The sequence below is a fragment of the Corvus moneduloides genome, chromosome 9, assembly GCF_009650955.1.
Source record: "Corvus moneduloides isolate bCorMon1 chromosome 9, bCorMon1.pri, whole genome shotgun sequence".
Lineage (NCBI taxonomy): Eukaryota > Metazoa > Chordata > Aves > Passeriformes > Corvidae > Corvus > Corvus moneduloides.
The window spans coordinates 29,333,887-29,349,590 of NC_045484.1; the positions used below are offsets into that span (position 1 = coordinate 29,333,887).

At 46.5% G+C, this 15,704-nt stretch overlaps 1 protein-coding gene across 11 annotated transcripts in view; it reads left to right on the forward strand.

Annotated features, from left to right (window-relative positions):
* FGGY (FGGY carbohydrate kinase domain containing) overlaps positions 1-15,359 on the forward strand; it is a 259,987-nt gene extending 244,628 nt beyond the window's left edge. For 10 of the 11 annotated variants that reach the window (XM_032117383.1, XM_032117385.1, XM_032117374.1 and 7 more), the window contains 2 exons: positions 9,864-9,925; positions 11,581-11,829. In XM_032117383.1, the coding sequence (XP_031973274.1) occupies positions 9,864-9,925; positions 11,581-11,662 (144 nt within the window). In that variant the 3' untranslated portion in view covers positions 11,663-11,829. Of the gene's footprint in view, positions 1-9,863; positions 9,926-11,580 lie in introns of all 11 variants that reach the window. The other variant, XM_032117386.1, reaches the window with a different exon arrangement.
* The last annotated feature ends 345 nt before the right edge of the window (positions 15,360-15,704 follow it).

The following is a 15,704-nucleotide window of genomic DNA, read 5'->3' on the forward strand; positions in this document are numbered from 1 at the left end:
AGGAGGAATGGTGACTGGCTGGGTGTTGGAAGGTGAGAACATCCCTCTGGAATGATTTGGTGTTGTTTGCCTTTCCTGAAGATAAAAAGGACGGCTTATAAACAAGCTCCCCAAGCTTCCCACCTGGCCAAAACTTGGAGGTGGGAAGGTGGAGACTCTCTCAGGAGCTCAGCATTCAGAGAAGCCCTGAGCAGGATGGTGCTGTGTTGGACCTCAGGCTGTGACCAGCCCAGCTCTGGTGCCACTGGTGCCTTGCTCCTACAGCAAATGCACTTCTAATTCCAACTGGGATGTTTGCAGACAGAACCAGCCTTTGTTTTGGGCACGGGCAATTAGAAAATGTGCTCTTTTTCTATTTGCCAAATGAATACAAATGCTTCCTGAGAACATCTGCTCAGGAAAAAGATGCCTGAGATACCTTTAAAAACTCCTGCTGGCAGTGCTGGGTGACAGGTTTGGATTTGCTCAGTAACAGAGGTTATGGAATATTACTGTAATCAGAGGCTCTTTATGGCTCTGGGGCAGGTGGGAATAAGTAGCCCTTGGGTTTGGTTTTGTATTGAAAAATGTCAGCTAGAGTGGTGATAAGGGTAACCTGACATTTGCCAACAAGGATAGTTTCTTCCAAATTAATTTGTTCAAGTTGGTGCCTACAGGTTTTCTGTGCAATAAATGTGATTGCAGTACACAGATATTGTGCACATAAAGAGGTTCCTGCTGACAGAGAAGTTTTAGTGCTAAAGGGAACTGTATTTATCATTTCCCAGTGGTCTCCAAAAGAGATACAAGCCAAAGTTTTTAGTAGCAAGGGGAGCAGAACACCTATTCTGGTGTGAGTATTGCAGTTTCCTCATATAAAACTCTCTGAATTCTCTGTCCATGGGAGTTCCACAGCTCAGGTTGAGATTCTCCCTTGGTGCTATTAGAGCATATTTGGCAACTGACTGGCAATCCCATCCATAAGACCAGGCTTCCCAGATTTTTAAGGAATCCTTCCCAAAATAAAATAGTTCAGCAATATGTATCCAGCATTTAAAGTGCCTTTTTTAGAAAGAGCACTCTTGGAGGGCAGTTCTAGTGGCAGAAGACAAATGAGAGCAGTAGCTTCTCATCCCTGGCTGATTTTCAGATCTGGAGAAGAAAGGATGCTCAGTTTTTAGGACAGGACAGTATCATCAGCTAATCACAGAATCATAGAATAATTTGGGTTGGAAGAGACCTTTAAAGGTCATCTAGTCCACCCCCTTGCAATGATGAGTGTCCTTTGCTTCAGCTTCACTCAGTTCAGTCATGGGTAGCCTTTAATTTAGGAAAGAAAAATACTTTCTGGAGCAGTGTGCTGGAAAAGGTTGTTGACCCCTTGTTTGTAGCAGTCATGGCAAGGAAACCAAACGCCTTGTGCCATGGACAGCTGCCTTCTCTGTGCTGTGCTTCCCTGGGAGAAAGGGCTGTGCAGCCCAGGATGAACTCTCAACAGATTCCTCATTTCTTCTAGGATTTGTTCTCTGTTCACCACTCATTGGATATCTCTGTATCTCTTAAATATTTTTTTTCTTGTTGGACATGGCATATCTGTAAGGTTTCTAAAAGGCTCTCTCTATATTTTAATGCAATTTACTCTCTGTTTTAACATCTCAACCTTCTACTGGCTTACAGTAGTGAAACACTTTTTCTAAAGATCTCTTGTTTTTTATGAGCCCCTGTCCAGGGTAATTTCCCAAATCCAGTCCAGATTGGGTAAAATGTGAGCATATTTCTGAGGTATAGTTTTGGGGGTTTTTTAATAGTAAACCACACATCAGATTAACCCAATAAAAAATAATCCCAAATCAAAACTCACAGCAGGGATTTCCCTCATTAACCTCAGGTAGACAGTGGAGCATGGCAAAGAATATATTTGAAAGATGAGGGGGAAAGGAAAGGAAGGTCTCCTCAGCCAGTGCTGGATACAGGGAAAGAATAAATAGATGAAGAAGCGTAAAATATTGCAAATAGTTTTGCTTTCTTGATGGAGTAACCCTAAAACAAAGTATAGGCAGAAGTAGGTTTGATGACAAAGTCCCAGCTAGGTACCCCAAAAATGCTGAAACTGCCCAAAGTGGGGAAATGAATAGAGAGATGTGTGCGGATTAATTAGATCGAAGAAATGTTTTGACAACGTAAGTGAACATATGGAATGAATTGAGAGAACCTGATCCAGTTCCCCATGTGTAAATGATGCCTTAGCCATAGCTCATAAAGCAAATACAGATGCAAAAAAAAAAAAAAAAAAGGAAAAAAAAGCCCCTTTCTTATCCCCTCCCCCCAGTAAAGCCCAGTCTGTTGCCAGATGGCAAATAAAAGTTTGAACTGGGTGACTAAATGTGAGGAAAGCTGAATGTTCAGCATGGACATGGAAAGAAATCAGCTGAATAAATCTGAATTTTGCACCTTGGAGGAGGTAGTGCAGTGCAGCTAAATATTGCATGAAGTGCCCAGATGAGTGTCAGGATCTCCTGTGCTGGGTCTTCAGTGTCTCTGTTTTACCCTCCCCAGTCCAAATCACAAAATCGTGGAATGGTTTGGGCAAGGACACCTTCCACTGTCCCAGGCTGCTCCAAGCTGTGTCCAGCCTGGCGTTGGACACTTCCAGGGATCCAGGGGCAGCCCCAGCTTCTCTGGGCAACCTGTGCCAGGGCTTTCCCACCTTTGCAGGGAGGGATTTCTGTGTGCCCAGCTGGGTTTTTGGTGTGAGTGTCCATGTGGAAATCACACACCTGCCCTGCATGCCCCAAAGGCCTTGCCACCAAAAATTGAGGGTAAAATATTGGGACAGGTGCTGCAAGCAGAGGGTGAGGAGGGAGCCAGAGAAGCAAAGCAATGTGTTGTAGGTTGTGCAGAGGAGCATTCCCTGGTTTAGTTTGCCCCATCCCCAGGAGGGATGAGTAGGGAGAGGGCTGATTGGGCAGTGCCTTGCATCAGGAGCTGGTGGAGGAATCTGCTGTCCTGGCTCCCAGGTGAGCTTGTGTTCTGTTAAACACAGCTGCCTGTCAGCATAACATTTCCAAGCCTAAAAACTGTTAAAATCAATATATTTTCACGTGGCTTCTGTGGACAAACCTTCTTAGTCCATTTTAACAGCGATGCTGTGTGTGGTTAAATTTATTCTACCTCAGAAGGGTGTGAGGGAGATGTGCTGCCAGTGCCAGTTGGTGCTGGAGTCAGGAGCCTGTTCCAGCTGTGGCATCACCACCACAGCCTGGGCTGGGACCTTCACACGCAGCCACTGAAGTGAACAGTCCCTTCACGGAGAAGCTGCACGGGCTCATGTCAGGGGAAGAGCAGCTAAACCCTGCCCCAGACTGCTTGGATGGTGCCCACAGACTTGATTCATGGCACCCAGTGCCAGCAATCTGGGAAGCTGAAACAGGAGGTGAGCACTTGGGCTCTTTCCATTGCCCAGGGAGGCTGAAACCTCTGCTAAGCCATCCGGTTTGTGTCCAAGCAGCTTTGGGCACGAAGAGGTGCCAACAACAGAGCCCTCACAAAGCAAACTGCTTAATTATTTGATAGTCAAAGGCAACTTGGGGGAATGCAGGCTCAAATCAACAGCTAACCAACCTATATTTAGTAGCAGAGTGGCTGGAGCTTAGACCCAAACATAGTTTCCAGCTGATAGATGATGTGGCAATCAGAGCTGACCCTCATCCCATTCTAAATTTGGGCTGTGGAATAAGTAATTAATATCATGGCTGGCATGGCAAGGCACCCTTCCAGCAGCTGCCCTGCCACTGCTGCTCCTCTTAGGGCTGTGCCTGTGGCTGGCCGGCCTGGCTGGGCTCTGGGACACCAAACTGGGTGACCATAGCCTGGCTGGCACTCTGGAGCCACTGAGGCAGAGGCAGAGTTGGTGCTCTGGAGGCAGAAGTGCTCCCGTGGCCTTACCTGTGCTTGTCTCTGCTGCTGTGAGAGCTCTTCTCCGTTTGTTCTGGTTCTAAGGAGTGAAAAGCTGCTCTGGTGGTGCAGGACAGGTTGGGTGATCCATCCTTCAGTGGGATATGGAAGGTGCAGGAGGGCTGGGAGTTCCATGTGGCACCCAAAGTGCAAAACTGGGGACACACCTCGAGTGTGCAAACGCTGTGCCCCAGCCAAACCAAACTGGGGAAATGGCACAGCCCATTGCAGAGAGAGAATTTTAACTGAAAAATAAAAGAGTAAATTCCATGTCCCTGATAACTCCAGGAATCTCTTGAAACTTTCTGGAATCTGATTCAGTGCTGGAACCAGAATTCCGCCTTGTCTCAGTGCTCAGGATCCATCCAGTTGGCCTCTGTCAGCTCAAGTTGGATGGCTGAAGGGTACAATAACGTTGGGCTTCTTCTGAGCTGCCTCAGTGTAACAAACAAATGTATGAAATACTCCTCCAGGGAGGGCCAGTGCTGTTTCTGAGCCTATGGACAGAGAGAATCCAAAGGCCAGTGACTTTCCCTGGAAGACAGACTGGGGTTCAGGTCCTGAGCTGGTGTCCTGCTTGCCAGCCCTCCATCCTTCCATCCTGTTCTCCCTCCTCCTCTGTATCTCACGTGCACACACAGACAGACAAAAACTCTCTCTCTCTGAGGTTTGATGCAGACACAGAAATCGATGTTGGATCAGAGCAAAAGGAAAATACAAGCTTGTGTGAAATTTTCCACCTTTTCACAAAATGAATCAAAGCCAAATTTTCACACTTTGGTCTTAGGTGTGAAATTTTTGCTCAGCTCTAATATTTATCCATAATGTGTTTTAAAACTTGGCTCGCTCCATCCAGAAACCCACAGAGAATTGAGTTACAGATTCTGGGCTTTGTGCATGCTGCCAAGATCTGCCCCTATAACTCAAACAAATTTTAGGGGGGGGGAACCACTAGAAAAATACTGTATATGGTCCATCACATGCTTTCTTCATGCAGTCATGTACCACTAAAAAGTAACGTTCTGCTAGGCCTGTGTTACAGAAATATACTCATGTAACTCCTGTAAACACGGATAAGATGAATTTTTCATCTCTGGGCTGTGGAACAAACAATCCCTAAATAAAAGCCTAGAAGGAAATAGCAGCTTTGCTTAAAATTCTTATAAAAGTTTAAAAGTATTTCTTCAACATCAGCATTTCAAGAAGTCTATTTATGTCCCTCAAATCCAAATATATCTGTGACTGGACTTCTTAAAATGATGCTAAAGACATCTGTTAGCTGAGCTTGTGTGTGTGGAGTAGAAATGGGTGAGAGGTTATTCACTGAAGCAGAACAGTTAAAATTATTACATAGACCATTATTTACTTTATTTGTTGTGAGGACTAGAAGTGTAAGGAAGGTCTCTCTGATAGTTTGAAGGTTCTTAACACCTGCTGAGTCCTGCAGTCAGAACAGATCTGGTGGGAAGAATGTTCCTACATTTCAGCCTGTTGTGAATGGGGCAACTTCTATGTTATTTTCCTCCTGCTGCTGGATCTGTGACAGGAAAACTGGACAGAAACACTGGAGAGGTGAGGCTGGCCTGAGTGGGAGCATCAGATCCCCCCAGTTTGGTGCTTTGCTGTTCCAATTTTCAGCCACTGAAATTGGACAGGAAAACTTCAAATGATCTGTGATTGTTTCATTGTTAGTAACTACCTTAGGCAAAAGTCCAAGCATTTCTTGGGATTACCAAAATGACTAAGTGAGGAGAACAGAGCTGGGAAATTGCATTTGTGCTCAAATGCTGCATCCATTTAACTTTGAATATAATTTTTAAAGTCTCAAAATAAAGAAAAAGCCCAATTGGGATTCTGTTACTTGACTTTTTAAGATAAGGCTGATGTTCCTAAATCTGATTTCTCATCTGCTGTGTACTTTAAGGGCTCACATCCCATTAATTTTCAGTAATACTCAACCTCATCAGTCCTTGAGTCACTGCTGAAAATCAGACTTGAGGACTATTCTGGGTTGGGCTTGATGATCTCCAAGGTCTCTTCCAACCCAGTTGATTCTGTGATTCTGTGATTCTGTGATTCTATTCACAAGTAGGCTTCACTGGCCTCCCTCTGCAGTCCCAAGGGACATGAGCTCCCCTTGTGGGATGAGCAGGATCATGCTGGGTTTTGTGAGGCCACTCTTGGAGGATCCCAAGGGCAGGGAATCAGGGAAGATGGGTCTCCCAGCCTGAAGCTATTCCCTGTGTGCACCTCCTGTGCCAGGCTGATGGGCTTCTCCTGGGGCCTCCTCCCACACAGGCTTAAAAACCTTTTCCTTCCCATTATTGAAGGGACAGCAGTTGAAAGTTCCAGCTTTTAGATGCTGTATCAAAGTCGTGCTTCCCTAGGAGGTAGGATTTTGCCTGGGTTCCAGTAGGGTTTCCCTTGGAGATCCACTGCCTGCTGAGGCTGCCCTGGGTTCCTCAACTGCACAAGTGTTGGATCCTATGCCCCAGATGATGCTGGAGACTGGAATTCAGCCACTAGGACCAAGTGGATTTGAGTGGCTCCTGACCTTCCCTGCAGCAAAATGGCACCTTGTCCTGAGGTCTTGGTGGGCCTTGGGGAATTTGGTTCCCTGCTCCCTTCCCAGGCAGGGATAACCCTGCTGGACTGGGTCTCTCCATGGAGAGCAGAGTGTTTACTGGCTTGTATCTGTCTCAGCGTTGACACTCCAACAAAAGGTTAGAAATCATGAATGCATCCCTTTATTTCTGCTCCACAGTGCCTCTCTTTTTTTTCTGTGTAAACCCTTCACTTGCCTCTTGCCCAGCCTTTAGAAACTATGATCAAATGCGAACTTTCAGGGTTTATTTATAGCATAGCCTTTATGGAAAGAGAGAAAAGAAATGATTAAAAAGCAATTTTACAAAATATTTTGTTTTAAGAGAGAATTCATTGTGTTTTAAATCACTGTATTCATTGTACTGTCTAGACTGGCAAACAAAGAAGATAGAGCGTCATTCAAATTAAGATTGTGAAATCCTTGGTGACTGGAATTATGGATTTGGATGTCAACCCTCAAACAAACTATTTCTGAACAGCAGTATTATCACTTTGCTATATTTAAGGCTTTGTTGGAGACAGCAGTCCACAAGGTTGATCCGATTCAGTAATGCAATTCTAATGTTTCTTTGTTTCCCATTTCATTATAAATTCATATTTTCAATGTTCTGTTCCTCTTTGTCCCCAGAAAATTGTTGAAAAGACTCTCCTCTGGGAGTAAAGTTTTTTGTTCAAGCTAACAATGACCAAACTGACTTTAAAACACAGAAAAACACACAACTAAAATGTGAATTGAGAGAGGGAATTAATTTAGCGTATTCTGAGCAACATAGAATGGGTGAGTTGTTGAAAATTGCTGGCTGTGTATTTTTTTGCCATGTTATTCCCCAGACCCATGGTAGTTGCTGTGAGACTTTAATGCTGTGGATTCTCAAAGGTCTGCATATTTTCAGTAGATTTAAAAACACCAAAGTATTTTAGCTGATAAACTGAAAAACTGATAAACTTGAGAATCTTCCTCCTTAACTCAGGGTGGATGATGGGAGGACCAGCAGAAGAGAAGCAGCTGCCAGGCCCTGATTCCTAGTTGAGACTGGGTCCTAAGTGACCAGTTTTCCTTTTGGGACCTCTCCAGCCCATCCTGCTCCCAGCGCCATGGGAGTGGTGACACCTCTCTGGCTGCCTGATGGGGACTCTGTGCTGGTGCTTTCAGGTTGGGGAGACCTCACAGGGAGAGGGGGAGGCTCTGGGCAGCCTTGGCTTGAGCCCTTGAAGAGCAGCTCCCGAGTGCCAGGTGTGAGAGCTGGGCCCAGCTGGAGGCACGGGGGGCACTGGGGGCACTGGGGGATCTGGGGTCTGTTCTTGGACCAGCCCAGGAGACCTGGAGTTCCCTGAGTAACAGCATAAAAATAAAATCTGTCTGGAGACAGGTTTATCTCAAAGCTGGCTGACTTCCCAAAGAGCAACAAGACGTGTTCTGCTCTGGAAGCTGTAAGAGTAAAGCACAACACAAGTGTGTGGAGCACTCACGTCAGAGGCAGAACATACCCTGGGAATGGTGCTGTCTGTCCTGGTCCTGAGGGTGCATGGGGAGGGGAATCCAAAGTCTGGCCCTCCCTTTCATTTTTGTTACACCTGTGATAAAAAATGGATTTGCCTGTTTAGAGACTTTGGGTTTGTAGGTTTATTTTCATGCAGTGTCTCCAGGGCAATTCAAAAGGAGGTGTGAAGCAGGGAGCAGAAAGGAAGGTGACTCTTCCATTAGAGAGAGAGTGCTTCAGGGGGCTTTGTTTTCCCTAAGGCACAATGGAAAAGCAGTAGCCATTGTACCAGAGGGAATTGGCTTTTACTTTGAGGGTTTTTTTTTTTTCTGAGTGTTCATTCATTTTTTGGATAGTCTGTAAATCCAGCTGGCCATGCAAGGGAGTTGTAAGAAACTGACTATTGTAAACAGGGACAATGCTTGGGCATTGTCAGTATCACCTGTTAAAGGACAGGGAAGAAAATGCCCAATTCTCTTACTGGGAAGGATATCAGCCTTTCCATGGCAGTATTTTAATCTGGCTGGTGTGCAGAGTCTCAGTGCCAGCAGGCTCACATGTCCCAGGGAAAAGAACACACTATCTCTCTGGAAGTGTTATTTCAAGGGTGTTTCTTGGGGAATCGAAGTACAATCAACCTCTGCCCATATGAAGGAGAATGGGCATATGAGAGCACAGAAATGTTCCCTGCTGGTTTATCAGCACCCTTAGCAGAGTCAAGTCCTGACTGCACCCCTGGCAATGCTTTTCCCTTCGATAGAGCCTGCCCTGGGCTGGTGAGACTGCACTGACATTGCTCATCCACATAGTGAAGTTCTGTGAGATCCTCAGCTGTCAAGTGCTGGATTAGTAGAAAGCACAGATTTCACTAGAGCAGGTATTCCAGCCTGTAAAATCATCCAAACCTTTTAAAAATCCAGCTGTAGCAGCTTGCTGCAGGGTTCCAGAGCAGCAGCACAGGCTGCCTGTTCTCCAGGGTCTTCCTCATTCTTAGGCACTGCATTAAAACAAGTTCAGGGTCCTGCTTAGAAACTCTGAACCCTGATTTAGTCACTCACTGATTCTTGAGAATGTTTTTAACATTCTCCCATCTAAAAGCTGTTGCTTTGATTCTCCCTGTGAAACATTGAGTGTCTGCTGCCCCCAATGTATCCTGAGAGCTCAGCCCTCTCTTAACTTCAATGGTTCTCATTCCAGGGGGATTGCTTGGGAAAATCCACGGAAAATCAGAATCTCACAGAGATCAGGAAAAGAACCAAACTACTCGTCCTTCTCCCCTCCACACATGACTGTCCCAGAGGCTCCTTCTTCAGGGGATTCTGTTAACTCTGACTTTATTTTGGCCAAAAGCAGAGCAGGATCAGAGTTTGCCTCTTACACCTTTGTGCTGGAATGTGAGGGCAGCTGTGACCTCCAGAACAGACCTTCCCAGGTTACATTTAGCTTGTGGAGCACCCTCGAGCCCTCCCTTGCTACAGCGAACCGGTACTTTTAGAATCTGATTACGGGATCTCAAGTACAGTTATCATTTTATTTGAGAACCCTCCCCTCCGGGGACGCAGTGTTTAACATTTCCTTTGGTTAGAGTAAATAATAAAAGATAAGTCTGTTCCGCCTGGGACTCCCAGTGAGAGAGAGGAACAGATTTTGGTTACTGAGGGTCTGCAGTGCTTTGTTCTCTTGACTATTTTATAATGGGATTGAACATATTTGCTGCCATCTGGCCTGTTCAGCCGAAACAAAATACATCACTAATGTTCCGATTGGTTTTGAAACATCTTGTTCTTGTCAAAAAGTATTTTAAATCAAAACAGGCTTTTTCAGTTGCTGTTTGTCTTTTCCTAGGAGGCCATGGCGAAAATGGGGAAAATTGGGAGAGTTGTGCAGCCCAACCACGAGCATAAAAGGTAATGCTGGCCTTGGTGTGTTCCACTGGGAGAGTTCAAGGGAGGTGAAGTTGGGGTCTGGAGACGAGGTTGGGGTGGACCTCTTTACAGCCCTCCTCGAGTGCAGTAGTGTTTAGCCTACAGATACTCTAAGAGTCATACTATATTAAATTTTTAAGAATTGTTCTTACTGTATTTCTGAGGACTATTTTTATTAACTTTTAAGGCTTAATTATCTGTTTTATATTTTAATTATTTCCAATACTATATTTCAAAGCGCTGTTTGTATTAGTTTTCAGGGATTGTACTGTGTTACATTCGATTTTAGGGTCATTTACGTTACCGCCTCACGGGTTCCGCATTCCATGGGCGGCGGCGCGCGGGCGCCCCCTGGCGGCGGCGGCGGCTGGTCCGCGCTCCCGGGATCGGGCTGAGGGGACGCGGCGGGGCCCGTGTCCCGTTCTAGGCCCCGCAGCGCAGGACACACTGAGGGGCTGGAGCACCGGGAGAGGCTGAGGGAGCTGGGGAAGGGGCTGGAGCCCCGGGAGAGGTTGAGGGAGCTGGGAAGGGGCTGGAGCACCGGGAGAGGCTGAGGGAGCTGGGGAAGGGGCTGGAGCCCCGGGAGAGGCTGAGGGAGCTGGGGAACGGCCTGGAGCCCCGGGAGAGGTTGAGGGAGCTGGGAAAGGGGCTGGAGCCCCGGGAGCGGCTGAGGGAGCTGGAAAGGGGCTGGAGCACCGGGAGAGGCTGAGGGAGCTGGGAAGGGGCTGGAGCCCCGGGAGAGGCTGAGGGAGCTGGGAAGGGGCTGGAGCCCCGGGAGAGGCTGAGGGAGCTGGGAAGGGGCTGGAGCACCGGGAGAGGCTGAGGGAGCTGGGGAAGGGGCTGGAGCCCCGGGAGAGGCTGAGGGAGCTGGGGAACGGCCTGGAGCACCGGGAGAGGCTGAGGGAGCTGGGGAAGGGGCTGGAGCCCCAGGAGAGGCTGAGGGAGCTGGGAAGGGGCTGGAGCCCCGGGAGAGGCTGAGGGAGCTGGGAAAGGGGCTCAGCCTGGAGCAAAGGAGGCTCAGAGGGGACCTTGTGGCTCTGCACAAGTCCCTGACAGGAGGGGGCAGCCGGAGGGGTCGGGCTCTGCTCGCAGGGAACAGGGACAGGAGGAGAGGGAACGGCCTCAGGCTGGGCCAGGGGAGGCTCAGGGTGGACATTGGGGAAATTTCTTCATGGAAAGGCCTGTCCAGCCCTGGCACAGCTGCAGGGGTGGAATCCCCATCCCCGGAGGGATTTAAAAGCCGTGTGGATGTGGCACTTGGGGACATGGGGCAGTGGCAGCCCTGGCAGTGCTGGGGAAACAGTGGGACTCAGTGATTTTGGAGGACTTTCCCCACCTGAATGAATTCTGTGAAGCTCCAGTGGCTCCTCATTTTCACAGCAGAGAGCTCTGGGGGAAACTGTCTGAGAACCCAAGCTGGCTGTAGGGAAATGAAAGGTGGAATTGCAACTGGGAATCACTCGTTTGGGTGGGAACTGCTCCAGAAGTGCCCAGGGAGGGCTGTGATCCTGGCAGCAGCTGTACTTAGAAAAGAGTCAAAGTATCTTCAATGCTAAGAGAAGCAAGTAAACATATACATTACAGGGGATTTAAATCTTCAAATCTCAGGCTTTGTTGACATTAACTTTCTAACGCAGATTTTATGACAAGAAATACGAAGTATTTTTGAAGCTTGTGGAACACCAGAGAGAGTATCGCTCCATCATGAACAGCTTGTGATCCAGAGGCATGGGATCTGGGAACAGCAGGGATAACAAATTTCCAGGCATGTGTGATGCTGGTAATTTCTTCTTACTGTACCGTCCATGTTAAAAATGTACTTTTATGATTTAAAGTATACATTTTAATTTTTAATGAGCAATAAAATGCAGTCACTTTGCTGTGAAGTGCTGCGTATTTTCTGTCAATAATCCCTGCACGAAGGGACAAGGAATATTCATTTGTTCCAGTCGGAGAACACAAGATAACCAGTTGCAGGTACCCCAGTGCCAGCACTTGGACTGGCAAGAACAGCACAAGGAATATCATGATACACTCAGATGGACTTGAGTTCATGTAGTCAGTGTTCACATAGATGGACTTTGCACACTTAGCTTGAGAGAAATTCCTTCTTTAGTATTGGCATAGGCTGCAATTCCCAGTTAAATGCAAACAGGAGTCACACAATAACAAAATTAGACTTGGGTTATTTGGAAAATAATAGTTTCTGGCTTTTTTTTTAATGTTAGTAGTCAGCCCTGAAAAACATCTGGTAATTTTTTTAAAGAAACAATGCACTTCCTGCCTTGTAGTTCATGGAAAAGCAATTGTTGCCATTTCCAAAGTACCCATTGTTAGGAGAAACAGCTTTACAAGTTCAGGGACATAATTAAAAACAATGAAAGTTAATGGGAATAAAATGAAGAAACATCATAACAAAAAGAGTGAAACAAGCAAGAAAATGACTCTGACATAGTGGGGTGTCAGAGCTCCCAACTCAGGGGCACGATAAAATCTGTCAGCTGGAAAGACAGAGTGGGAAAAAGCAACTGGAGACCAGTGTGTTGTAACCAATACATATTCATGAATTTTAATATATCCATTTTAATATGCAAGTAGCATGTAGAAATGAAATCCACAGACTCCAAATGGATACCAAAGGTACAGGTTATACAGGGACAGATGTGCAGGGTTGGCTGGCACTGTACCAGCACTTTTACCTCTTTGCAGCTCAACACAAACAACTTCAGCAAAGTTTCTGTAAACTTCCTGCTATTTATATCATTATCCTCAAACTGGCCTTGATTTCTCTGACTGAACTGGTACCAAGACTTAGCACAAGGGGCATAGGGAGTCTGGAAAGGGAGCAAACAATCACACTGACTTGGTGTAAAATGGAGATGCACAGAGTTCAAGGCCTCTCTGTACCTTGCATGGGCTTGCACAACACAGTTAACAGAGATTTGCTCCCGTTTCCTGCGTGGCCTTTTAATGCCTTTCTCCCCTTGTGACACTTGTACTTACAGTTGCATTTTTGTTCCAAGCCAGTGTTACTGCCAGTTTCATATTATCCATTTTAAAACCAGAGCTGTCAGAACTCTGTATCCCAGTGGCTGAGTAATCAATCAGCTGTGATAACACAAACACTGCTGCAGGATTTTGCAGTGAGACTGTCTGACCATCCTTGTGTTATACAAGACTTAGCAAATTGTTCCGTTTGCCAAGTCCTCAAATTAAAATCTAATTCAAATTGAGCCAAGAAGTAAAATGTTAAAGCTCAAGAGTTCTAACGCTCTTCAGCTGCAGGTCGGTGGGCACTGTAATGTTAAACTCTGATGTGGCATGAGGCATTCTTGTAAAACTGCCCTCTGAGGGCTCCATATCAAGTGCCTTGGCTATGCCAAGCACTGCTGAGTCCTTCAGCCCGTGGCAGCAGCACAGGGACAAACCCATCACACTGCCCCAGTGCAAGAGAAGCCTCAGTCATGGCTTGAGGAAGTTTGGCCAAGGGCCCCAGCTGGGGTCAGTCAGGCCCCTGAGCTGCAGACCTTGCCATCCTCACCCCTTCAGGTGCAATCTGCTGACAGATTTTTATCATGCACGTTAAAAGAAGGGAAGCAACCTCTGTGTTATCAGCTGCTCCAAGAGTCCTGCAGAGAGGCCCAGTTCACTCACATGGAGAAGACAAAAATATCATGGTTCCAAAGAAACAAAGAGCAACTCTAAGGAAAAAAAATCCCTGAGACCCATCCGGGTGAAGAGTCCTCACAAGGCAAGGAGCAGGAATGACAGCCTTTCATACAGGTAATCTGCAGACTGAATGTTCACATGAGATTGGTTATTTTGTATTCTGATGCATTTCAGTTCCATGTGTTTCTTAAGCACTTTTAAGTCAAAATCTCTTGAATGCAGAACCTTTTTGTGCTGTCCAAATGCCCCTACGCTGTTCAATCATGGTACAGCATCCAGAGGAACCCTTCTAAAAGGGATCCCTGCTGCCCCAGCCCTTGGAAGAGAAAGTATTCTGCTTGATATGGAATCCTTCTGGGAACTGGGCCTTAATGGCTGCGCTGGTGTGTGCCTGGCTTCAGAATCTGGCATTGAGTGTAGGCTGTGAATGCTTTGAAATGAGGCCTTGAGCCTCTCACCCTGGTGTGGGCAGGAACTGTAGGACTGAGTGATTATTCCTCTTCATTAATGCTGTGGTGTTGGGTTAAAAATTTATTTTACCCTCTGCAGGGCTTAGTTTGGTCTGTAGATTGAAAGAGACTCCCCAGTTCTTTAAGCTCCCTCCCAGGATGTGACAGGAAAGGATGTGCTTTGGTATTATCCTACACCTTGTCAGGAAGAGGCTCTGCCTGTGTCTTCAGCCTCATCTTTACATCAGTGCCACTGCCTGGCACTCTCTGTGCCAACTGGGATTCCAGCCTTAAGAAAGGGCAGAGCCAGTGTGAACTGTTTGAATTTGGCATGTCTGGGGAAAAATCCAGCTGCTTTCTACACTGGAATCTGATTTGAAATTTTAGAGGCAAGTTAAAATCCTGCAGTTCAAATCTGAGTGATATTTGAAGGGTCCAGCCTGCCCCTCTCTAGGTCTGCTTTTCATCCCACACCATGTTCTCCTCCCTGCCAGGGTGACTGCAGGACTTCTCCAGGTAAGAATTCCAGAAGCACCTTCACTTGAAGGTTCTGGATGCAACAGTGGATGGTAACACTTCCACCACAGTACTGCCAGGAGCTGCATCAGAAGGTAACCACATAATGGTACAGACTGGTTTTCCTTGCTGGGTCTCTTTCAATCCGTTTGTTCTGTGCTGCTCACTCAGTAAATGCAGATTTACAAACACTCAGGGGTCGAGGTTGTTTCCTTGGCTTATTGTGTTTCTTCTCACAAGAGGTGTGAAAAGCAACACAGTTCCACAATAAAGAACATTTTCCTTTTTTCCCCTGTATCCAGCCTCCCAGTACAACAAGCAACCTCTGGCTGGGGCCTGGTGAGATTAGGAACTTCCATACTGCTTTTTGTGGAATGTTATCCCAGAGATGCAATAAACTACACAAAAGCAAAATGCTGGAGGCCTGTTTGATATTTCACAGTTGTGTGATCTGACATGTGTCAGATGATAAATGCAAATGGCTGCAGGATCATTCAAGCCCAAGTGGGTTTTGAAATGCTGTGGGAAAATTAGAGGATAAATAAAGCTGATCCCAAGAGCTCAAGCTCGTTGTTTGGCATGTGTCAAAATGCAGACAGAGGTACATATTACCTTTGTCTGCAGGGAGAGCAGGTTAGTGCTGCTAACCAGGGACTGTGCCTCCAGTAGGGGGTCAGGCAGCAACCTACCAAATTAAAAAATGAAGATACGCTAAACATATTGGAGGTTATTTAATGTTTACGAGGAAGTTAGCAGGATTAATAAACTCTTTCTACAATGGACTGTGAAAATGAATGTGATTCTTTATTTTTAATACATGGTTTTGCTCTGCAAGGTGACTGTGCAAAAATGGAGCTTTTGCTCTTCTATACTGGTATGTGCAGAGATTCACAGATCAGCTGAGGGAGAGTTTCCTTCCCACGGTTTCTTTCCCTGTGGATCTTACTCTGGAAGCTCCCTGGGTCGTGGTTGAAGCTCTCAGGAATATGGGTGCCCGTGGACAGAAGCATTGCAGCTGCGTCAAAGTGGACTTGTCCAGAGTGACTTTCAGGGCCAGTTATCCCAGATAAACCAGCACGCAAAGCCAAGGAGCAGCTTGTACCTCTGGAAAAGCCAATTGCCACATC